Source organism: Stenella coeruleoalba, assembly GCF_951394435.1.
Source record: "Stenella coeruleoalba genome assembly, chromosome: 2".
NCBI lineage: Eukaryota > Metazoa > Chordata > Mammalia > Artiodactyla > Delphinidae > Stenella > Stenella coeruleoalba.
Genome location: NC_137147.1, coordinates 4,283,165 through 4,308,333, shown reverse-complemented (window position 1 = coordinate 4,308,333; position 25,169 = coordinate 4,283,165). Strand labels below are relative to the sequence as shown.

Sequence of the window (25,169 nt, the reverse complement as noted above, 5' to 3'; positions counted from 1 at the left end):
GCTCTGAGTTTGTCTAATGCAGCGCCGTGGGGCACCACTGGGCGGGTCGGGGAGGTGGCAGAAGCCGGGCCTGCAGAATGACATTTCTGTGGCCTAATGATTTTCAAAAACCATTTGTGAGATTGAGGTAATGTATTTCCCAGGCACAAGCAATTTACTCCTTCCCACCGTGCTGAACCAGGCTGTTAAATCCTCTTGCTGTGTGCATATAGCTGTCGGCACCAGGGGGAAATGGTCAAGTTCAGTGCCCTTGCCATAGCCATGCTTGGCTTTTCTGGAATTGATGAGTAACTGCTCTTTTGGAAAGGAAGTTTTTAAGAACACTGGAAAGTGTTAAGTGAGGAAAGCAGGAGGCCAAATTGTATATTCAGTGAGATCCCAGGAAAAACCAAGCCTGCAGAGAAAAACACTGGGCGGGTGCTGGCAGCAGGGTCACAGTGGCTCCTTCGCCTGAGCACAAGGATTAGATTCAGTGTCCCCTTCTGTACTTTTTCAGTCCCTTACCCACTTCCCACTGCCTAGAGTGGCAACACCTGGCACCCAGGCGAGGAGCACCCCAGCGAGAAGCACACAGATTTGGACACTGGCCATGAATCCTGGGCCCGTTACTTGCACATTGTGTAACCTTGGGCAACAACTCTCTTCATACCTCAGTCTCTTCACCTATCAAATGGCCCAGTTACATCTACCTCAGAGGGGTGCTGTGAAGATTCCATCACTCGGCTCAGCACCTGGCAGTGTGGGGCAGGTGGGGGTCTAAAGAAGTGATAGCCCCGGGCTTCCCTGGTGGCGCAGTGGTTAAGAATCCGCCTGCCAATGCAGGGGACATGGGTTCGAGCCCTGGTCCGGGAAGATCCCACACACCGCAGAGCAACTAAGCCCGTGCGCCACAACTACTGAGCCCACGTGCCACAACTACTGAAGCCCGCATGGCTAGAGCCCGTGCTCCACAACAAGAGAAGCCACCGCAATGAGAAGCCCGCGCACCGCAACGAAGAGTAGCCCCCGCTCGCTGCAACTAGAGAAGAGCCTGCACTCAGCATCAAAGACCCAACGCAGCCAAAGATAAAAAAGAAATAAAATAAATAAAAAAAAAGAAATGATAGCCCTTGTGGGGGTTATTATATAAGTGCATGTGTTTCTTTCATAATCTTAAAAACATTATAAATAAATAATGGGAGAAAGGAGTAATGACTGAAAATGGAAGAACAAAGCAGTCCCTCTGGCTGCACAGTGCCACCGACCACTCTGTCCCGACCACAATGACCACTCTTCACTTGTCTTCAGGAAAGAGGTCAGAGGGCAACCACTGCCACATGGTGCATCCAGCCCTCCAGGAGGGAAAGCGTGGAGCGCGATGGGAACATCCACTGGGATTATATCCCAGATAGTCAGGAGGGCTTCCTGGAGGAAGGAACATCTCAGCTGAGACTGGAGGGAAGAGTAGGGGCCAATGTGGTGGAGAGGGAGGAATTTGCTTCGGGTACAGGGAAGGGCATGTGTAAAGCCACAGGTCGCAAAGAGCAAGGTGAGTTTGGGAAGCCTAGCTAGAGGGCGATGCGCAGGTGAGGTGGTGGTGAGAGGTGAGGCTGGGCAGGTGAGTAGGTGGCTCTCAGGCCAACTGGAGGCTTTCCCACTAGACTGGGTCCATTTGCAACCCGTATGGAGTCCCTGAGCGTGGCCAGCAGAAGCCCACAGCCAGATAAGGCCTTAAGGCCAGAAGGCTCTGAGCGTACCTCCTTGCTGGGTGTCTGCATGCGTTTTAGGGTGAGGGGCCTGCGTTTTTTGTTTCGTTTTGTTTTTTAATGCATAGTGAGAAATCATAATGAGAATGACCACCCCCATCCAAACCCCCTCACGGAGGGCTGGTGAGAACCGTGGCTTTGGTGGGCAGTGTGGGCCTGACGGAGCCTGCCCTCAGGGCTGCCCTGGAAGGCCTCTTTGGGGAGCAGAGACAGCCTGGCGCTGGCCTGTGGCGGTTGCCGTGGCAGCAGGACCTGAGTGGCCTCACTTTCTGAGAGTGGTCACCCTGTTGGGGGGTCCTGCCCTGGCTGGCGTCAGGTGGGGTGGGGGACTTAGCTGGGTCTCTGGAAAAGCTGTCAGGAGGTGCTCCCCGGGGACAAGGCTGTGTGTGACAGCCAGGACACCAGGGCCCCCCAGCCTGGGCCTGCACAAGGATTAAGTTGGAGGCCACTGGAAATAAGTCAGGCCGTGCTCTCAGGGGCCCCCACTCAGTGACTGCTGCACGCAGCCCCTCCCTGCCCGTGGGTGAAGCAGACACGCTGATCACGAACCGGCTCCTCCCCCGGCTCAGGTGGCGGGTGTCCCACCTCCCTGCCACTACTGTCCCTTGTCCCCGTCTGTCTTCCCTGCCACTCCTCCAGTGGTGCCCCCTCTGTCTGCAGCACCCCACCTTCTCAGCTTCTCTCCTTCCACCTCACTGCCAGTCAGATCCACCCCCAGGTCCTGGTGACACTTCTCCAAAATGACGTCCAGTGTGTCCTTAGCCCCGGCCTGCTCCCTCCCCTCTGGTCGTCCTCTTCACTGGTCTCCCCACAGGTTTCTGGCCTCCTGTGCAGCAGCCAGACTGTTCTTTCAAAAGGAAAGCTGACTCCTGCTTTTCTCTCCTATGTTTAACCCTTCAACAGCTCCCCATCTTTTGTGGAGGGAGACACTTCCAAAGTTCTCCGATCTGTTTCGCCCGCCCCTGCTGCGCTCCCATCCACATGGGGCCCCTGGCCTCTCTGCAGGCTGGCTCTCCCCGCCCTCCCACCTCCCACCTTCCTCAGCAGCCCGCCCACCTCCCCAGTCAGAATTAAGCTTCACCTGCTATTATTATCTCTTGGAGGCCAGCTCTTTTCTCTTAGCACTGTCCCCAGTTGTAATACCCGTTTGTACATTTGCTTAATATCTTTTTCTTTCATTAGACTCTTGTGAGCTGTTTTGTTCCCCGGAGATTCTAGCAGTGAGCAGTGTTCTTGGCACGTAGTGGACCCTGAATATATAAATATCTGTGGAATAAACCCAGTGAATGAATGAGAGTTGCCCAATTTTCAAAGCCTCTGTTTGCACATCTGTAAAATGGAGGTAACTTCCCTGCTGACCTCATGGGTCTATGTGAGGGTCACATGGTTCCGTAATTTGGAAAAGTACTGTGGAAAGTGATGCACAGAAGTTAAAGTATGATATTATGACTCCTTCTAACCAGGTCACACCCTCCTCTTTCCCCGGGCATTTTTTGAGAACGAGTACTTCTTAGCATAAAAGAGTAGGGAGCAGTACGAAGCCCCTTTTGATGATCTGGCTTTAGGGTAGGTGCGCCACGGAGGAGAGAGGCCTGCGGCTCAAGGGCAGATGTGACATTCAGCCTGGAAAAGTCCCTAACTGCCCTTCCTGCTCCCCCTGAGGCGGGCTGGTCTGGAAGAGCACCTGGCAGTGTTTCAGTGGGCTCCAGCACTGAGACCTAGAGCATTCTACCTATGTTGATGGGCTGCGGTAGTGCTTAGAAACTGTGGCGAAGGGGGGAAATTTGAGGAGACTAGATGGGCTTTCCAAGAGAGAGAAAAGGTGGTGTTAGAAGCTAACTATCAATAAAACTAACATTGACCTCTGGAAAAATTCTACAATGGATTTGTGTTAGAACTCTTGGTTCCAAGTGATAGAACACTCAATTCCTAGTAGCTTAAAGCAAAAAAGTGAATCTGTTGGTTCAAGGGTGACAATGCTGAGGGCTGTTTAGCTTCAGGCGTGGCTGCACTCAGGGGTCAGATGTCCTCATGTCTTTGTCTCACCTTCTCTGTCTCTAGGTGTGCCCTGGTCCCAGGGACACACCACCCCTGTGGTGGCTCCCTTTCAGCCTCAGGGCTACTGCTTCGCAGCCCCAATAGAGAGGAAATGCCTCTTCCCCTCTACTGCCTGCTGCATCCCTGGGCTTGTACCCCAGTGCCTCGGGTTGTCCAGGACTGGGTTACGTGTCCTTTGTAGAAGCTTTGAGCCAGTGCCTCGTGCAACACACTAGCCGAGTGGGGCATGCGTGGTTCTCCAAGGAAGGTGGGCGCATGGACACCAGGCAAGCAGTAGAATCCATGGCACTGCAGGACTAAAAGACAGGTGTGCTGCTGGGAGCCAGCATTCAGTCACCAAAACCATTCATTCTTTTTTGAGTTCTTAGACTCATAGGATCTGTGTATATTGAGGCCGGAGACCAAGTGTATCTTAATTTGCAAAGGCACCTGACACTCATGGGGCCCAGGTCTTTAGAATCTTGACGATTCTATCTCATCCTTATTTTGCAGAAGAGCTGGAACCCCAGGTTCTCCTGGTGCCAGAGAATCTCAGGCTGTTCTTGCGAACATGGCAGGGTGGTGGTGGTGGTGTCTACCATGCGATAGTGTCCAACTAGATGGCCGTGGCTTGTTCAAAAATAGCACCCAACCTAAAGAATCAACGATTTACTTCTAGGGTGGTAGAGGTTTCTCATGACCAAAGGGCACGATACTTAGCATTCTTCTGTTCCACAGCTTAATAATAAACAAATTGGGTAGCATTTCAGAAGGGAGGTCTGCTTGTCCAAGCTATAGAGGACTCAAAACTAGGATAGCCATCCTTTGGTTCCTCTGTCCATTCGTCCATACATCTGTTCATCTGTCCATTTGTCTATTCATCCGTCCCTAAAGGGCTGTCAGTGGGAAGAGGGCTCCGTCTGACTTTTTGTTGTATTAGTCCAGAGCCGTGTATGGGACCGCAGAGCACACTGCAGGTGGGAGGTGGGTGAGCATTGATGGTTAAGCCTGAAGGCTTTCCAGCCAGTCTGCCTCTATCTGATTCTCTGCTCCACCCCTCACCATGTGACCTGGGGCAGATAACCTCTCTGTGCTTCAGTTATCTCAACTGTCAAATGATGTTTATAATAATACCCATCTCCTTCTGTGCGGTAAGGATTGAGTTAATTCTTGTGAAGTGCTTAAAACACGCTTCTGTGTAGTACGGTTGAGTGCGTGATTACTGTTACCTGGAGGTATGAGGTGAGGTGGTATTTTGTCTCAGAATAATGTCCAAGGTTGCAGTGCTCTCAGAAGGGTCTCCAGCTCCTCCTGGAGTCGGGCAATCCCCACTGCTGGACAGGCTGCACCACCTGCTGGGGGCCCTGCAGGCCGCCGAGGGCTCCTCCCCACTCCACAAGGAGGGTGGAGTGATGACCTCTAGAACCCCCGCCTCCACTCTCCACACATTCTTCAGCAACCTCTGCAGACATCTTGCTCTTAATCCTTTTTACGCAAAGAAAACTCTTTTTTGCTCCTTTACATCTTCTACTGGCATTTAAAACTCCTTCCCTTTGTTCTGACCTTATTGAACGAGAGAATAATTTCTTGGAATTCTCTGTCTAATGAAAATGCTCATGTACTTACAGATTCTGATCAAGTTTCTCCTCAACCTTTACTTTGAGGGAACTTGCATCATTTGGTATAGAAAACATTTTTTTTTTTGCGGTACACGGGCCTCTCACTGCTGTGGCCTCTCCCGTTGCAGAGCACAGGCTCTGGACGCGCAGACTCAGCGGCCATGGCTCACGGGCCCAGCCGCTCCGCGGCATGTGGGATCTTCCCAGACCGGGGCACGAACCCGTGTCTCCCGCATCGGCAGGCGGACTCTCAACCACTGTGCCACCAGGGAAGCCCCTGGAATGGCATCTTTAAAGTGCTGATAGAGAAATAAAAATTCTCAACTCATGATTCTGTATCCTTTAAGAATGAGGGTGAAATAAAGACATTTTCAGATGAATGAGAAGTAAGTGAGAATTCATTGGAAGCAGATGTGCACTACAGAAATGTTAAAGGAAGTTCTTTAGGATGGAGGAATATGATACCAGATAGGAACTCATATCTTGAGGAAGGATTGAAGTGGCTGTCAATGGCAAATATGTGGGAAGATATAAAAGACTATTTTTTCCTCTTAAATTAAAAGAATACATATGACTATTTAAAGCAAACGTTTTCACATTGCATTGTGGGGTTTATAACATATATGGGTGGAATACATATGACAACTATAGTGTAAAGAATGGGGGTTGGAGAAGACATTTATGGTTGCAAGCTTCTTATATTTTATGTAAACTGGTACAATTTACTATAAGAAGGCTTTAAAATATTAAGCATGACATATATACAATGGAATGTTACTCAGCCGTAGAAAGAATGAAATTGAGTTATTTGTAGTGAGGTGGATGGACCTAGAGTCTATCATACAGAGTGAAGTAAGTCAGAAAGAGAAAAACAAATACTGTATGCTAACGCACATATATGAAATCTAAAAAAATGGTACTGAAGAGCCTAGTCACAGGGTAGGAATAAAGACTCAGACGTAGAGAATGGACTTGAGGACACGGGGGGCACAGGAAGCTGGGATGAAGTGAGAGAGTAGCATTGACATATATACACTACCAAATGTAAAATAGGTAGTGGGAAGCAGCTGCATAGCACAGGGAGGTCAGCTCGGTGCTTTGCAATGACCTAGAGTGGTGGGATAGGGAGGGTGGGAGGGAGGCTCAAGAGGGAGGGGATATGGGGATATATGTATACATATAGCTGATTCACTTTGTTATACAGCAGAAACTAACACAACATTGTAAAGCAATTATACTCCAATAAAGATGAAAAAAATAAAATATTAAGCATGTATATTATAATCCCTAGAGCAACCACTTTAAAAAGGTTAAGAGGCATAGCTAAGAAGCCAATAGATAAAATGGAATTCTAAAAACAGGTATTTCAAAAGAAGGCAGTAAAGGGGGAAAGGAGGAATAAAACAGAGGTAAAACAGAAAACTAATAGCAAAATGGTAGATGTAAATCTGCTCATATCAACAATTACATTAAATGTACATGGACTAAACACTACAATCAAAAGAGATTGTCAGGGCTTCCCTGGTGGCGCAGTGGTTGAGAGTCCGCCTGCCGATGCAGGGGACACGGGTTTGTGCCCTGGTCCGGGAAGATCCCACATGCCGCGGAGCGACTGGGCCCGTGAGCCATGGCCGCTAAGCCTGCGCGTCCGGAGCCTGTGCTCTGCAACGGGAGAGGCCACAAAAAAAAAAAAAAAAAAGAGATTGTCAGAATGGATACAAAAGCAAGACTAAATTATATGCTGTTGACAAGAGGTGCACTTCAAGTAAAAAAGAAACAAATAAGCTAAAAGTAAATAGGTGGAATAAAGGGATATCATCCAAATAGTAAGCATAAGAAGACTGGAAGTATTATAATACTAACCAATAAAATAGACTTCAAGACAAAGGGTATTACCAGAGATAAGAGGGACTTTTCATAGTGATAAAATGATTAATTCATCAGGAAGACGTAACAATCTGTGTACCTAAAAACAGAGCTTCAAAATACATGAAAAAGTTTTCATAGAATTAAAGGGAGAATAAACAAATCCATAGTCATAATTGGAGATATTAACACTCTTCTCTAAGTAGTTGATAGAACAACTAGACACATCAATAAAGATGGAAGATCTGCATAACATTATCAACTACCTTAACTAAACTGACATTTATGGAACACTATACGTAACAATGCTGGGTACAGATGCTTTTCAAATTCAAATAGTACTTCTCTAAGGTAGGCCACGTGCTAGGACATAAAGCAAATATCAATACATTTAAAAAAGCTTAGAGACTTCCCTGGTGGTCCAGTGGGTAAGAATCCATGCTCCAAATGCAGGGGACCCGGGTTCAATCCCTGGTCGGGGAACTAGATCCCACATGCATGCTGCAACTAAAACATGCTGCAGTGAAAATCCTGTGTGCCACAACTAAGATCCGGCACAGCCTAAATAAATGTAAATAAATGAATATTAAAAGAGGGTTTAAACAATAGAAAGCCAAGTCTTTGATCACAGTGGAATTAAATTAATAATAAATAATAATAAGATACTGAAAAGTAAGAAAAACTCCATAAACATTTGACGGTTAAATCACATACTTCTAAATAACTTATGGGGATTTATGCTTTCGGCTAAGATGGAGTAATAGGGACCAGATTTATGCTTCAATCTTAAATAATTAAAAGAAACAGGTAAAATATAAGGAACAGTGGTTTTCAGGCACTGAACACCAGGTAGTGTAGACAGTGATCCCTGAGAGAGGGGAAACAAAATGGGATGAGCCCTGAGATTGTTGCAGCTTACAGCCCGATGAGAGTTTCTGGACTATAGCACAGGGAGAAGAAACCCAGATGGGTCCCAGTGATCTTCCTGAGTTGAGGAGACAGAGCTGGAATCCAGGAAGGGCAAGGCAGCTAGAGTTCTCAGAGTTCTCTCTAGAGTTCTGGTTCTCAGAATAGAGAACCAGAGACTAGAGAGCTGCCCAGAGAGAGAGAGAGCTCCAGAGCCTACAGGAGGTTCCCTCAAAGTCTTCAGTGAAATACTGATCAGCACACGTGTAGGAGGAAACTCCCCAAGGTGGGGAAAGAGCCACTTGAAAGGAACAGGATGAACAATCCCCAGAGCTCACAGGACCAAGAATACGTCATATTCCCATAAGCCAGAGTGGGAAATCCTTGTAATTCACAAGGGTATTGCCTCAGGAATGGAGTAAAACAACCCTAGATAAATGCTGCTCTTTTTCCTCCTATCAAAGCTTAGAGACTATCCTGGCGAGAAGTGAACTGTTTCCAAGTAATTTAATTGTGTCCCAGAACAAACCTCAAGACTATTATAGGAATACAAAAATAAAAAAAAAATCCACTAAAGTAAAATTCACTGTGTCTTGCTTCCAAACAAAGATTACAAAGGCATGTGAAAGAAGAAGAAAAATCTGAACCATGATGAGAAGAAAAATCAATAAATAGAAACATACCTAGAAATGGCAAGATGATACAATTAGTAAATAACGTTATACCAGCTGTTATAAATATGCCTTATATATACAAAGAGGTGGAGAAAAGTATGAACAGAATAAGGAGAGACATGGAAGACAGAAGAAAGGTCCAAATCGAACTCTAGAGGTGAAAAAAAAATGTTTTGGATGAAAACTACACTAGATGGAATTAATTGCAGATCATAAACTGTAAAAGAAAAGGTTAGCAAATTTGAAGACATAGTTATAGAAACTATCTAAAATGCAGCACAGAGAGTAAAAAGCTTGGGAAAAAAAAAAAACAGAGCACCAGTGAACTGTGAGATAACTTCAAGCTTACCCAATATACATGAAATTGGAGTCTTCAGAGGAAGAGAGAACAGAAAAAATTATTTAAAGAAATAAAGGCTGAGGGCTTCCCTGGTGGCACAGTGGTTAAGAATCCACCTGCCAATGCAGGGGACACGGGTTCAAGCCCTGTTCCGGGAAGATCCCACATGCCATGGAGCAACTTAGCCTGTGCACCACAACTACTGAGCCTGTGCTCTAGAGCCCACAAGCCACAACTACTGAGCCTGCACGCCTAGAGTCCGTGCTCCACAACAAGAGAAGCCACTGCAATGAGAAGCCCACATACTGCAACAAAGAGTAGCCTCTGCTCACAGCAACTAGAGAAAGCCTGCATGGAGCAACGAAGACCCATCACAGACAAAAATTAAAAATAAATAAATAAATAGAAAGAAAACAATTTTAAATAAAAGAAAGAATGGCTGAAAGTTTTCCAAATTTGATGAAAATTAGAAACCCATATATCCAAGAACCTCAATGAACCCCAAGCACAAGAAATATGAGGAAAAAGTTTACCAAGGTACATCATAATGGAATTTCTTATAATCAATGATAAAGATAAAAATCTTAAATGCAGCCAGAGAGGGAGAAAAAGACAAGTTACATACAGAGGAACAAAGATAAGAATGGCAACAGACCTCTTATTGGAAATGATACCAGTGGAATAGCATACTTAAAGTACCAAGAGAAAACAAACAGACCACTGTTAACCCAAAATTCAAAACCCAGCAAAACATCTTTTTAAAACAAAGGCAAAATACTGTTTCAGACATTTAAAAGTTGAAGCAATTCATTTCCAGCAGACCTGCACTAAAGGAAATGTTAAAGTTCTTGAAACAGAAAGAAGGTGATGCCAGATAGAAATTACATCTTCACAGAGGAATGATGAGCACCAGAAATGGTGAATATGTGGGTAAATGTAAATATTTTTCTTTTTATTAAAAAATCACTTTAAATGATGATTTATGTTTAAAGTAAAAATAATAACAATGTTTTGTGGAGTTTATAACATATGTAGGTATAAAATATATGATAACATGCATAAAAGCTGAGATAGGAGGAATGGTGTATATTGTTATTATGATTGTTATGATTCTTAAGGCAAGTGCTAATATTACTTGAAGGTAGACTGTGATAAATTACAAATGTATGCTGTAAGTCTTAAAGCAAATAGTAATAAAACAAAACCAAGATTTACGGTTAGTAATCTAACAATGGAGATAAAATGAAGTAACAAAAGATACTCTTAACAAAAGATAAAATGAAGTAACAAAAGTTACTCAATCCAAAAGAAGGCCAAAAAAAAATTAGGAAAGAGGGAACAATCGAGATAAATGGAAAACAAATAGCAAATTTAAGCCCAAACCATATCAGTAGTGGATAAAATGGCCTAAATACCCATTTAAAAGACAAAGTTTGGGGACTTCCCTGGTGGTGCAGTGGTTAAGAATCCACCTGCCAATGCAGGGGACATGGGTTTGATCGCTGGTCTGGGAAGCCTGTGCCACAACTACTGAACCTGCTCTCTAAAGCCCACGAGCCACAACTACTGAAGCCTGCACGCCACAACTACTGAAGCCCACGTGCCTAGAGCCCATGCTCCGCAACAAGAGAAGCAACCGCAACGAGAAGCCTGTGCACTGCAACGAAGAGTAGCCCCTCCTCGCCACAACTAGAGAAAAGCCTGTGTGCAGCAACGAAAACCCAACACAGCCAAAATAAATAAATTAAAAAAAAAAAAGACAAAGTTTGTTAGGTTGGATAAAAAGGCAAGACCCAATTATACAATACCCGCAAGAAACCTTAAATGAAAAGACACCAAAGGTTAAATGTAAAAGGATGGAAGAAGATATACCATACTAATAGTAATTAAAAAAAAGAGTGGCCATATTAATATTAGACAAAGTAGATTTCAGAGCAAAGAATATTAGCAGGGATAAGGAGAGACATCTTATAATGAGAAAGGGGTCAATTCATCAAAGGACATAACACTAGATACTTAACTTCGGGCACATAAACATTAAGGGCATAAATATGTATACATCTAATAAGAGAGCTTTAAAACACATGAGGCAAAGCTGATAGAACTGCATGGAGAAATAATCATATATACAATTATAGTTGGAGCTTTCAACACCATTTTTTCGATAATCAATAGATCAAGTAGACAGAAAATCAGTAAAGGTGTGGAAGACTTGAACAACACTATCACCAACTTGGCCTAATTGGCATTGATAGAACAATCCATGTAACAACAGCAGAACACACATTCTTTTCAAGTGTACATGGAATGTTTACCAAGATAGACCATATTCTAGGCCATAAAACAAGGCTCAGTAAATTTAAAAGGATTGAAATTATTCAAAGTATATTCTCTAATGGTGATAAGATTAAATTAAAAATCAATGACAGATATCCCAAATATTTGGAAACTAGACAGCACACTTGTAATTAACCTCTGGGTTCAGGGAGAAACTGATAGGGATATTAGAAAGTATTTTGAACCAAATGCAAATGAAAACACAACATATAAAATTTTGTGGAATATAGCTAGAGTAGTTCTCAGATGGTAATTTATAGCATTAATGCCTATATTAAAGAAGAAAATTTCAAATCAATGATCTTAGCTTCCACTTTACATACAAAAGAAAGAAAAGCAAATACAACCCAAAGTAAGCAAAAGAGAGGAGATAAAGAAAAAGCAGAAATAATTGAAAGAGAAAACATAAACAGTAGAGAAAAGTCAGTGGTGCCAAAAGCTGGTTCTTTGAGATCAGTGAAAGTGATAAACCTTTAGCCACTCATCAGGAATAAAGAGAAAACATACAAGTTACCAATATGAGGAATAAGAGAAGTGACTTAATTACAAATTCTAAAGATATTAAGAGAGTGCTAAGGTAATATTATGATCAACTTTCTGTCAATGAATTCTACAACTTAGATGACCTGGATAAATCCCTTGAGAGACTCAAGCAATAAAAGCTCACTGACAAAATTAGATAACTCCAAAGCCTTGTCTCTATTAAAGAAATTGAATTCATAGTTAAAAGCCTTCCCATAAAGAAAACTCCATGCCCCAAAACTTCACTAGTGAATTTTACTGAACATTTAAGTAAGAAATAGGACCAATTTGTTATTGGTTGAATCGTGTCTCTCTCAAAATTTGTATTTCTAAGTCCTAACCCCCAGTGCCTCAGAATATGTCTTTATTTGGAGATGGGATCTTTTTTTTTTTTTTTTTTGCGGTACGCGGGCCTCTCACCTCTGCGGCCTCTCCCGCTGCGCAGCACAGGCTCCAGACGCACAGGGTCAGCGGCCATGGCTCACAGGCCCAGCTGCTCTGCGGCACGTGGGATCTTCCCGGACCGGGGCACGAACCCGTGTCCCCTGCATCGGCAGGCGGACTCTCAACCACTGTGCCACTAGGGAAGCCCTGGAGATGGGATCTTTATAGAGATATTCAAGTTAAAATGAAGTCTTTAGGATGGACCCTAATCCAGTATGACTTTCATTTTCTTTTCTTTTTTTAAAATTTATTTATTTATTTATTTATTTTTGGCTGCGTTGGGTCTTCGTTGCTGTGTGTGGGTTTTCTCTAGTTGTGGTGAGCAGGTGAGCAGAAGACTGCTCACCACTCTTCGTTGTGGTGAGCAGGCTTCTCATTGCAGTGGCTTCTCCTCTTGCAGAGCACAAGCTCCAGGTATGCGGGCTTCAGTAGTTGTGGCTCTTGGGCTCTATAATGCATGCTCAGCAGTTGTGACGCATGGGCTTAGCTGCTCTCTGGCATGCGGGATCTTCCCGGACCAGGCTTGAACCCGTGTCCCCTGCATTGACAGGTGGATTCTTAACCACTGCACCACCAGGGAAGTCCCTATGTTTTCATAAAAAGGGGATATATGAAGACAGACAGGCATAGAAGGAGAACACCATGTGAGCGTGAAGACAGCCATCTACAAGTCAAGAAGAGAGGTCTGGAACAGATCCTTCCCTCACAGCCCTCAGAAGGAACCAATCCTGCCTTGATTTCTGACTTTTGACTTCCAGAACCACGAGACAATACATATCTAGTGTTTAAACCAGCCAGTTTGTGGTATTTTGTTATGGCAGCCCTAGAAAATTAATACACAATTCTTTTCAAACTCCTCCAGAAAATCAAAGAGGAGGAAGCACTTCCCAACTTGTTCTGTGAGGCCACCATTACTGTGGTACCAAACCAAGAGAAGAAATAAGATTTAACAAATCAATCCAACATTTATTTATTTATTTATTTATTTATTTATTTATATGTCATGACTAAGTAGGATCTGTCCCAGGAATTCAAGTTTAGCTTAATATTTGAAAATCAATTAATATAATACAGCCTATTGATGAACTATAAAAGAAGAACCATATGATGATCATCTCAAGAGATATAGAAAGAGCTTTTGACAATATCCAGCTTTCATTCCTGATAAAAACTTTCAGCAAACTGGAAATAGAAGATAATTTTCTCAAACTGTTAAGGAGCATTTATGAAAACATAACCTCTAGCATCTTACTTAACTGTGTAAAAGACTGACTGCTTTCCCCATGAGGTCAGGAACAAGGCAGGGGTGTTCACTCACACCGTGTCTATTCAGCATTGTTCTGGGGATTATAGCCTGTGCAATAAGGCAAGAAAAAGAAATAAAAGGTATCTGGATTGGAAAGGAGGAAGTGAACTTGTTTTTGTTCACATATGTGATTGTCTATGTAGAAAACTCTTCTGAATCTACCAAAAAAAAAACCCTTTAGAACTAATAGTTTAGCAAGTTTGCCGAATTCAAGGTCAATATAGAAAATTAATTGTATTTCTACATTAGAAAAGAACCTGAAATTTAAAAATTTTAAATACTATTTACAATATCATCACAACATGAAAAAAATAGGGATACATTTGACAAAAGTTGTGCAAGATTTTTTCATCAAAAAACTATAAACCATTGCTTAGAGAAATTAAAGACCTAAATATTGATAAAAAGAGAGATATATCCTGTTCATGCATCAGAAGACTCAATATTGTTAGGACATCTCCCCAAATTGGTCTGTGGATTCAACGCAATTCCAGCCCTTCAATACACACACATCCTGAAGGATTCCCAAAACTTTTGCAGGTAAATGGCCTGAGGAAGGCTTGGGCACTGGCTGCACCGGCTTGTGCTAAGCTGTGCAAGCCTGACAGCGGTCTCTAGAATGATATCCTGGGACAGCAGAGACTGTCGAGGATAAACAGGAGTCCATGAGCTGGGACTGAACTAGGAGGGTCTGTGAGGCAGGAGCTGGCAGGACAGGGCCAAACGGGAGGCAAAGATTCACCCAGAAGTCTGACAGCTATTATCTCCAGGTAGTGGGATGATAGCCGCCTCTTATTTTCTTCTTTGTGTTTTTCTGTTTTGTTTGTTTGTTTTGAAAAATTTTTTGCAGAACACTTATTTACAATGTAGTCAGAGAAACAGCCATCCTGTTGTTGGTTCCTATGGGGTTTTACTTTTTGCACTTTTGTATAATTTGAGTATTTTTTACAGAGATTGTATTTGTTTTATAATATTGGGTTGGCCAAAAAGTGCCTTCGGTTTTTAAGGAAAAATAAAAGACACATTTTTCATTTTCACCAAGAACTTTATTGAGCAACATATTCACCCTTTCGTTCCACTACCTTCTACCATTTTTTTAGGCAACTTCATAATTCCATCTTCCCAAAACTTTTTATCTTTTTGAGCAAAGAACTGTTCCAGGTGCCTTTTACAGTCTTCTAGGGAATTGAAATTTTTTCCCTTAAGAGAATTTTGTAAAGACTGAAATAAATGGAAATCCAAAGATGCAATATCTGGTGAGTAAGGCGGATGAATCAGAACTTCCCAGCCAAGCGGTAACAGTTTTTGCCTGGTCATCAAAAAACATGCGGTCTTGCGTTATCCTAATGGAAGATTATGCGTTTTCTGTTGACTAATTCTGGATGCTTTTCGTCAAGTGCTGCTTTCAGTTGGTCTAACTGGGAGCAGCACTTGTTGGAATTAATCGTTTGGTTTTCTGGAAGGAGCTCGTAATAGAGGGCTCCTTTCTAACCCCACCATATACACAACATCGCCTTCTTTGGATGAAGACTGGCCTTTGGTGTGGTTGGTGGTGATTCATTTCACTTGCCCCACGATCTCTTCTGTTCCACATCATTGTACAGTATCCACTTTTCATCGCCCATCACAATTTGTTTTAAAAACGGAACATTTTCGTTATGTTTAAGTAGAGGATCACATGTGGAAATGCAGTCAAGAAGGTTATTTTCACTTAACTTATGTGGAACCCAAACATTAAAGTGATGAACATAACCAAGCTGTTGCGAATGATTGTCAACGCATGAGTTGGATACTTTGAGTATGTCAGCTGTCTCCTGAGTGGTTCTCAATTAATGTCTCGATTTGATTGGTATCAACTTCCACTGGTCTACCTGACCATGGAGCATCGTCCAGCGAGAAATCTCCAGCGTGAAACTTTGCAAACCACTTTTGACATGTTCAATCAGTCAGAGAATCATCTCCATACACCGCACAAATCTTTTTTAGTGTTTCAGTTGCATTTTTACCTTTCTTAAAATAATAAAGCATAGTATGCCGAAAATGTTGCTTTCTTTCTTCCGTCTTCAGTATTAAAATGGCAACACAAAAATTCACCAATTTTGATGTATTTATTTTTATCGGGGTATAGCTGTTTTACAATGTTGTGTTAGTTTCTACCGTACAGCGAAGTGAAGTAGAGTTCCCTGTGCTATACAGCAGGTTCTCATCAGTTATCTGTTGTATACATATTAGTGTATATATGTCAATCCCAATCTCCCAGTTCATCCCACCCCGCCTTTCCCTTCTTGGTGTCCATACATTTGTTCTCTATGTCTATGTCTCTGTTTCTGCCTTGCAGACCGGTTCATCTGTACCGTTTTTCTAGATTCCACATATATGTGTTAATAGACGATATTTGTTTTTCTCTTTCTGACTTACTTCACTCTGTATGACAGTCTCTAGGTCCATCCACGTCTCTACAAATGACCCAATTTCATTCCTTTTTATGGCTGAATAATATTCCATTGTGCCACATCTTCTTTATCCATTCGTCTGTCAATGGGCATTTAGGTTGCTTCCATGACCTGGCTATTGTAAATAGTGCTGCAGTGAACATTGGGGTGCATGTGTCGATAAGTCTTTTTTATAAATGCATGCTGATATGACAGCTGTCACATACAATCTAACAAAATCGTTTTGAATGAAGTTAAAGACAACTAAGCGCTACTAGAGCCATCTTATGGGAAAAACTGAACAAACCTTTTGGCCAACCCAGTAAAAAACAAAAGCCAGGCAGGTAGGCAGAGAGAAGGTGACCCGTGGCTAAAGCTATAGGTCTTGAGAGACTGTTAGGAACTCCTGGTGGGGCCATGTCTCAGTAAGCAGAACACGGAAACTGCAGTGAACGTGCACCTGCACCACATTTCACTTGTCATGTTCTTTCTAAACCTGACTTTTGTTGGACACGTAGAATGTCTCCAGTTAATACAGCAAGTCATCTTAGCACATGTGACAGAAGACTTAACTCCTTAATTCCATGAAGGCAGATTGGGCTCTCTAATTACTTAATTGAAAAAAGGTACACACTTCAGGCTGCGCGGTGTTTGGGAATTAATCTTTAAAACCTGACAGCAAACATTAAATTCAATTAGGGAGAGCGATTAGCAAAGATTCTTCTCTCCCTCACCCTGGTTACTTTGAGAAGTGGCTGACTGGGGTGCATTGATTCTGATGCTATCGTTGTGTATATATCAACCAGGAGAGCCAAGTATGCATTTTTCATTTCAGAGGGGAGTTACTGGATAATTTACGGATTGATGGATTTCCTTAAACATGTCTCCGCGGCTGATTTAGGAGGCCGTGGCCAGGAACTCAGACCTCTCTGGTTGCTGCTTTCGGCCTTTGTGCCACAGGGTTTAAGGTCTCTTTTTTCCTCCGTCTTTGATTAGGGTTATGAGCCACCCCCTCCTCGTCCCCCACCACCTCCTTCTCCTCCTTTCCCAACACCTAGCTGATAGCAGGTACCCAGGAAGTGTTTGCTGAATGAATGATTAAATGAATGACTTTAATAGATGGGGACATTTGGGCATGTTTGCTTTGGAGCACATTCATTTTCTCACGCTCTCTCTCTTTTTTTTTTTTTTCTGTACGCGGGCCTCTCACTGCTGTGGCCTCTCCCGTTGCGGAGCACAGGCTCCGGACGCGCAGGCTCAGCGGCCATGGCTCACGGGCCCAGCCACTCCGCGGCACGTGGGATCCTCCCAGACCGGGGCACGAACCCGTGTCCCCTGCATCGGCAGGCGGACTCCCAACCACTGTGCCACCAGGGAAGCCCTCTCACGCTCTCTTTGCCTCTCTTTAGGGGAAATACAGTGTAGTGTTCACAGCTCCCATCCCCCAACCCTGCCCCTCTCCCTCTCCCCTCTCCAAGCATATTTTTTATAGTCTGACTACAAGTACACAAAGAAACATGATAGAGTTTTGCTTCATGTGTGTTTTTAAAATTGTGGTGAAATACACGTAAGGGTTACCAGCGTAGCCATTTCTAAGTGTAGGTTCAGCGGCATTGAGTACATTCATTCACGGGGTTGTGCAGCCGTCATCGCCATCCACCTGCAGAACTCTTCATCTTGCAAAACTGAAACTCTGTCCCCATTAACAAGTCTCCATTTCCCCCTCCCCGCAGCCCCTGGTAACCACCGTTCTACTTTCTACGTCTATGATTTTGACTGCGCCAGGGACCCCACATATGTGGAATTATACTTTCTGTCTTTTTGTGAGTGGCTTATGTCACTTAGCGTGTTGTCTTCAAGGTTTATCCATGTGGTGGGTTGTGTCAGAATTTCATTTCTTCTTAAGACAGTAATATTCCATTGTGTGTGTATATATATATATATGTATATATATATCACATTTTGTTTATCCATCTATCCATCAGTGGACACTTGGGTTGCTTCCACATTTTCACTGTTGTGGCTAGTGCAGCTGTGAACATTGGGATACAGATATCTCTTTGAGATCCTGGTTTTAATTTTTTGAGCACCTACACACACGTGGAATTGCTGGATCACACTGTAAGTCTATGCTTAATGTTTTGAAGTTCTGCTCTGCTGTTTTCTCTAGTGGCTGGACCATTTTGCCTTCCCACTAACAATGTACAAAGGTTCTGATTTCTCCACCTCCTTGCCAACACATATCTTCTTCTTTTTTTTTTTTGATAGAAGCCATTCTGCTGGGTGTGAGGTGGTGTTCCATGTGTTTTTAAAACTTAGATGGCATCGTACTGCATATATGCAGTTGCCTTATGTATTCAATATTATCTTTTCACTGTTTAGCCAAGTTAACCCTGTAGATCTAGCTCACTCATTTTACTTTATTTTTTCCTTTCAAGTCATACTTGCACATCGTTTTGAGAAAACAGCAGTTCCCTGTGCTCTGCGTTTCTGCCATGAATTCTCACTTCACTTTGAAGTCTTCTGGCTCTTTCCTCTGTTACCTCTGTTCGTATTTCTAAATGTAAATGTTGCTACTTTTTGCTTTTCAGTCTGAAACCCCAGCTGTTGACCCCTAATTAGGAAGAAAGGAACTGAGCTGTCTTAGCATTCTTTCAAGGCTACCCTTGACCTCTTGTTTTCTTAATCTTAGACATTTCCGTATGCCCGGGAAATACGCGTTCAGAGCTCTCATCCTATGCATTTTGAGAACCTTCAGGATGTGGCGGGGTGAACTTTCTCATCTTGAAAGGGGAGCTTATCTCTCACATCCAGTTTGTGGATCTGTGTGGGCACGCTTTGGGTTTACTCTTATCAAGGGAATAAGAGAGGGTCAGGGAATCCTGCTGTTAAGAACCGCATGCACTACCTGCCTCAAGAAGCACAGGCTCCGGCGCCGTGGCTCCTGCTGTGCTCCAGCTGCGGTGCGGTGTGCCCAGCCCTCGCTCATTCCTCACCACTGCCCTTGGGACGGGGCTCTTCTTATGCCCATTATATGGACGAGGAGACTGAGGCCTGAAGAGGCCAAGCTTCAGCCAAGTCACAAGGCTGGAAGCATCACACAGGAGGCCCTGTGGGTGCCTTCCTGCTTCTGTGTTCAGTCCTCTGACCCACCTTGGATGGCAGGTGAGAGCATCCCTTTCTGCCAGCAGTGACACCACGGGAGGACAGTAGCACTGCTGAGCACCTCCGCGTGCCAGGCCCTGGGCCAGCCTGGTTGGGCTCCTCGCCTGCCGGCCTTTCCCTGGGGTGTGTGGTGGTCGGCAGAGTTTCCTGGGAGAGCTGGTGGGAAGCCGAACGCAGCCCTTTCATGCACAAGTGGTCCTGGCCCTTGGAATGTACAGTTCTATACTTGAGGGCCTAAAAACACATTTCAGAGGTCATTAAGTATACATAGGGCTTTCTGCCACAAGCCTCGCTCCCCAGGGAAAGCAGAGGGGAGTGAGGGGCAGTACTTTCTCTCCCAGAAAAAAGGCCAGCTTGCCCCTCGGGCAGAGATCTGCTCTGCCTGGTTGCAAACACAGGTGTGGCAGACTCTATTTTGGATCTTAGTCTTAAAGCAGGACCCGTGCAGGTAGCCTGGCCTGGTGCGGCATCCACTACAGGTCTCAGAAAGTCCTGTCTCGGAGGACACATGTCAGAGGTGCAGGTGAGGCTGGGCTGGAACTTTTTGGTGGTGAGCAGGTGTGAATCAGGTGTGAAGGGCTGGGCAGGTGAGCGGCAGAACACAGGACATGCTGTTTCCTTGTGAGCTCCCTTAACCCCCAGAAAAAATTTTGTGAAAGTCTCCCCCTCGACTTGCCAGTCCCAAGGCCTTATTACATTTCCACGAAGAGAAGTTTAACATCTAGATGTTGCTTTGATGGTAAAATATTGGGAATCTAGTTCCACTGTGAGAGCCTTTTCCCCGTGCACAGGGGCTGAGCTGAGCCCCCAGGATCAGGCCCCCGCTTGTGACATCTGGCGCTGTGTTTGCCTCGTAGGTGTGGAACGCCGTGGACTCGGGAAGCTGCTTGCAGACCTACTCCCTGCACAGTGAGGCAGTGCGGGCCGCCCGGTGGTCCCCCTGTGGCCAGCGCATCCTCAGTGGTGGCTTCGACTCCGCCCTGCACCTAACAGACCTCGAAACAGGTGTGTTTCATTACCCCGAGGCGCCCCCTCCTCCGAGTTGGCGCCTTTCTCACTGGGGAGGTTTCTGGGAGGGGGATTCTGCAGCCGCCAGCTGCAGACGGTTTCAGGGCAGGGGCAGACGGGACGAGGGGAGACTCATACTCGGCAAGCCTGTCTCCAGGCTGTTTGCCTGAAACCGAGACTGGCCCGTAGGCTTCACAGTGGACCTCTGCCAACCTGCCCGGAGGACAGAGTCCCAAGGTTGTCCCAGCCCCAACCTGTGGAGCTGGATAGAGGTGGCTTTTTAATCAACTTCTGACATGCAATTTGTACTGAGATAGATTTAGCTTCATCACAGCGTCCTTTGGTTGGAATCAGTTTAGAATTCCTGTCAATTCACTGTCGCTGAAAGGCTGTAAGGAATGATTCCAGCTCGTACGGAAAGCCAGCAAATGAGCTCTGCTTTCATGCCCACACTGAAAAGGCATTTGGGCGAGATGGATTCGCGCTGGCTAAATCCTAAGGGGGCTCTCAACAAGCAGCGCGAGGAGGAGAGAGGAGTCAGTGGGAGGAACTTTCCATTCCCCGGCATTCCGATGCAGCCGGCACGTTGAGCACGAATCCCGCCACAGCCCTGGAGCGGGGGCCTGTCTGTGCTTCGGGCGAGAACAGAGCCAGCGAGCGCAGACCTGGGTTCCAGCCTTGCCCCTGACCCCCGGGCCGGCTGCCCTCAGCGCCCACGTTGCCTTTTCCTCCCTGGGTTCCTCCTGGGTCACTTTTCTGCTGGGCATCGCTGCCAGCACCAGGAGGGGAGGCCTGGGTTCACACCAGTGCCCGGGGCGTCCCTCGAGCCCTCAGGCAGCCCCTGCCTGCCTGGCCCAGCTGTGGTGGTCCTGGGGTCCGTGCCTCTCCCAGAGCCTGGCAAACAGTGGGTGATCACTCCGGGGTCCAGCCACCCAGCTCCGCCCCGCAGCTTGGATGCAGCGGGTTTGTTGCTACCTGGAGTGTCCTCCTCTCTTGCTGGGTCACTGAGGGACGACCCTTTTGAGGCCATGCAGCTCCTTTGGCTGGGCCCCGTGTGCCGTCAGTGGGGTGTTGACCAGGCTGTTGGCTGTGTCGGCGGCTGGTACTGTGCCACAGGCTTTGCACACATTTCAATCCTGCCAGCCATTGTTATCCCCATTTCACAGGCGACTAGACTGAGGCTGCAAGGGCCGAGAGACTGGCTCAGGGCCTCCAGTGGTGCAGGGCAGGTGGGGGTTTGGAGCCACGTCCGTGCAGCTGCAAACCCTGGGCCCTTTACACAGTGCTGAGTGTACGGTGTTCTTTTTGGCAACAAAGACCACACTCTTCCTGTGAGCCCCTCTGAGAGGGAGTCGAGGCTTAGGGGGTTTGGTGCCCTGGGTGACGGTGACAGTTGGGTCGCTGGTGCCAGCAGTAGGTACTGTCACTGAGCACCGACTGTGTGCAAGGCATTCCTCTGCAGCTTAACATGTGGGGTGAGGGCCCATTCACCCTTTGAGACTGGCACCACCGGAATCCCCTCGTCACACACAGGCACGGGGCACAACCAGGAAGTGGCTGAACCAGGATGCACACAGGTCTGCCAGGCTCCGAAGCCAGCTGCCTGACTGTTATACTTTGTTACCTGTGTGTCCAATAAGCCGTGCTCGGTATTGGAGACACAGAGGTGAATAAGTCCCAGGATCCACCCTGGAGGAGCTCACATCCACTGGGGGAGACAGAATTGCAGAGAGTCCCAGGGTACAGTGATGGAGAGAGATATAGGAACCGCAAGGACATCTAGCCTGGGAGATCAAGGAAGGCTTCCTGGAGGAAGTGGGACCCAAGCTGAGGCAGGAACTGGGGGACAGCGAATCAGGATGGAGTGGGGCTGGGGAGGGGGAGGGAAGTGGGTTCTCAGCAGATGGAATGAGGACGGAGTTCAGGAACATGAACCACGTGGTGTGTGTGGAAGTGTGGGGTGCAGGGAGCTGGGGGAAGTGAGTTTGTGGGTGCAGGAAGGGGAGCTCGGGCTCCATGCGCTTCCTGGCCTGTGGGGTGTGCATTCCCCAGATGCCGCTCCCCAGTCCAGTGTCACTGAGCACCCATGGGTACCTGCACTGCCTGCCCAAGAGTGGAGAAGGGATGCTTCTCACATGCTGGTGATGCTGTCGTGTTAATCAAATACAAGTTCATTTGATAACATTAATGGATTCCTAGCGGCCCTTTGTCATGATCTATCTTCTCAATCAACAGATGTTAAGCAGACATTGCCATTGTGTGTGTGTATGTGTGTGTGTGAGTGAGTGAGTGGGGGGGGGCTCTGACATTTTCAGACGTTCGAAGAGAGTCCTCTCACCTGGCCCGTTAGGCACTGCCGCAGCAGGTGGCAGTAGGGGCCATTGCTGAGTTTGGAGCAGGAGAGAATCATGGCTCCATGTGCACCCTGGGCAGGCCTCCCTGGTGGCTGTAGCGGGCTGGGGGTGACCCGAGGCTGGGTGGGGAGCTTCAGGAGGGGATGTGGCAGCCCTGCCCAGCTGGTGGTAGAACTCGCTGGAGGGAACATTGTCTGGCCCGGTCCCAGCTGCTCCTCTAGCTGTGGTGTGTTGGGTGGGACAGGGAAAGCATGGCCGGGCCCTCAGGGCTTTGCCGTCCCCCCGGGGAGGTGAGGGGGCACTTTTGCCCCCCACCCCTCTGCTGGGAATGGGCTCACCACCCGGTTTGCCTATTGAAGGCCCCCTCTCATTCCTTCAGCAGCTACTTGTACAGGACCTGGGCTGGGGCTACCATGGTCAGCGTGCTGGATGTCCTTTGTTGCTTGGTGCGTAGGGTCCAGGGGTCTGGCCTTGCCCTTGGGGAAGGCCGCCAACCCCTGGGTGGGGCCTCTGCCACTGAGAGGTTTGGTTTCTGTGTCCATCTCCATGGCTAGTGTGGGAGCTCCTTGAGGATGGGGCCCATCCAGGTGGTCTTTGTGTCTCTGTCACGTGGCCAGGCCTGGCTCGGAGCAGCTGCTCAGCGTGCGTGCACGTGAGGCAGAGCTGAGGCCCTTGCCAGGCGGGGGTGGGTTCATCAGGGGCCGCCGGAGTGGGGTCTGCACGCACGCCCACGCCGCATTCCGGCACCCCACCTGGCCCAGGGCGTGCGGGGGCTGTATACAGCCCCCGTGGCTCTCGGCCTCGTTTGACTTCTGTCCTTTCTTGTCACCGAGTCTGATCTTCCTTTTCACTTGCTTTGCCTCTTTCCGCCCTTGGTGATTTGGCTGTTCCATTTCAATCTAATTAGAACTCCCCGCCAGGAGAAAGCAGCGCAGGGCGTTCTCACCGCAGCGCTCTGGGAATTAGTCACTCGGTGCCCATTGTCGTTAATGGGAATTTGGCGCCAAGGCCATTTATCCTGGTGTCCTCAGTCAATACAGTTAAAAATCTGTGGATTCTAAAACGTCAATACCCGGCCTGAAATATGGAGGGCCAGCAACATTTTATCTCGTTAATTTATAGTTCTGACGGGCTGTTGGCTTAGAGAACAACCATGAATCAACACTTAAATAAAATCTGCTCACAGGTTAATTATTTCTGGTGCTATCATTTCAGTCTGTAATCTTCCTAAGGAAACGTCTCTGGTGCGTCAGGCTGAGGCGGCCTCGGGGAGCGCTGGTCTTCGACTCCACCAGGGCCCCGAGTGCCGCCGGCTTTATGAGTCAGCTGTCCGGCACACCACATCGGCCAGTCTCCTCAAAAGCCCCCGAAGAGCTTGAGCTTGTTCAGTTCTAAGTGGTACTGGTTCTTGCAGATTCCACCCCTTAGACCATCGCCCCCAGCCTGGCTGTTAAGGCCTGGGAGGCACACGAGGCCTTGAACTTTGCATTTGTTGGCTGCAAAGGAGATGGTCCTTTCCCTGGAGCCTCCAGGGCCCTGGATGGGCAGGGCACCCTGTCCTCCTTCCTGTGCCCAGTCAGCTCTCCTGACGTGTGTCCAGCCCATCCGGGGCATCCAGGCCGTGCCACCCGGTCCCAGCTCCCGGATGCTGGAGGCAGCCCCGTGTGGTAGGAGGAACTTGGATGGGGTGGAGACACGGCTCTTCCACCTACCCAAGCCGGGCGTCCTCGGGGAAGCTTCCTTTACTTCCGTTTCCGCATCTGTGAGATGGGTAGCAATGCCCAGCAGCTGAGGTCATGGAGGGGAACAGCTGGGATAACGTATCCAGAGTGCTGCACGGCAAGCACTCAGCAAAGGCTGCCCTTCCCTTCCCCGCCCCTGCCCCACAAGGCCCTTCAGAAGGTAGGAAATCATAGCCGTGTTCCTCTGAGCATCCGGAGAGCCGCAGTGGCTGGACCACGTCCCCAAACGGGGCAGCTTTGGTGGCTCAGTTCCAAAAGCCCCCAGAGGTCCCCCCGAGCCAGCTTCCTGGTGTCGCTCTTGATCCCACGTGTGGGTCTGGGGGCAGACCAGCAGGAAGACCGCCTTTCAGGGTCTCCCAGCCTCTCCTACGTCCTCCGCTGCTCCGTGACAAAATGGCCTGAGCGGGGTAGCAGCTTCCTCCTCGTGATGGGTCGGCACGTGCCTTTCACTTGAGCTGGCGTCCTCTTCACTCAGACCCCGCTTCCCGCGCCCTGCTGCCCCCGCCCCTGCCTGGCTCCTTCTGCTCTGGGGTCCCTGTGTCTTTCCGTGGGGGTCATGGTGCGTGGGCCCGAGTGACCGACTGGAACTGGACCCATGAATGATCATGACTTTTCTTTTCCAAGAAGTGTCTTCTGGTGTCTCCCTTGTTTTTGCATCATGACTGGGGCCTC

General features: G+C 47.0%; 1 protein-coding gene across 3 annotated transcripts in view; it reads left to right on the top strand.

Moving 5' to 3' along the window:
- WDR25 (WD repeat domain 25) overlaps positions 1–25,169 on the top strand; it is a 141,359-nt gene that overhangs the window by 61,607 nt on the left and 54,583 nt on the right. For all 3 annotated transcript variants that reach the window (XM_079911761.1, XM_079911760.1, XM_079911762.1), the window contains one exon: positions 20,251–20,398. In XM_079911761.1, the coding sequence (XP_079767887.1) occupies positions 20,251–20,398 (148 nt within the window). The remainder of the gene's footprint in view (positions 1–20,250; positions 20,399–25,169) is intronic.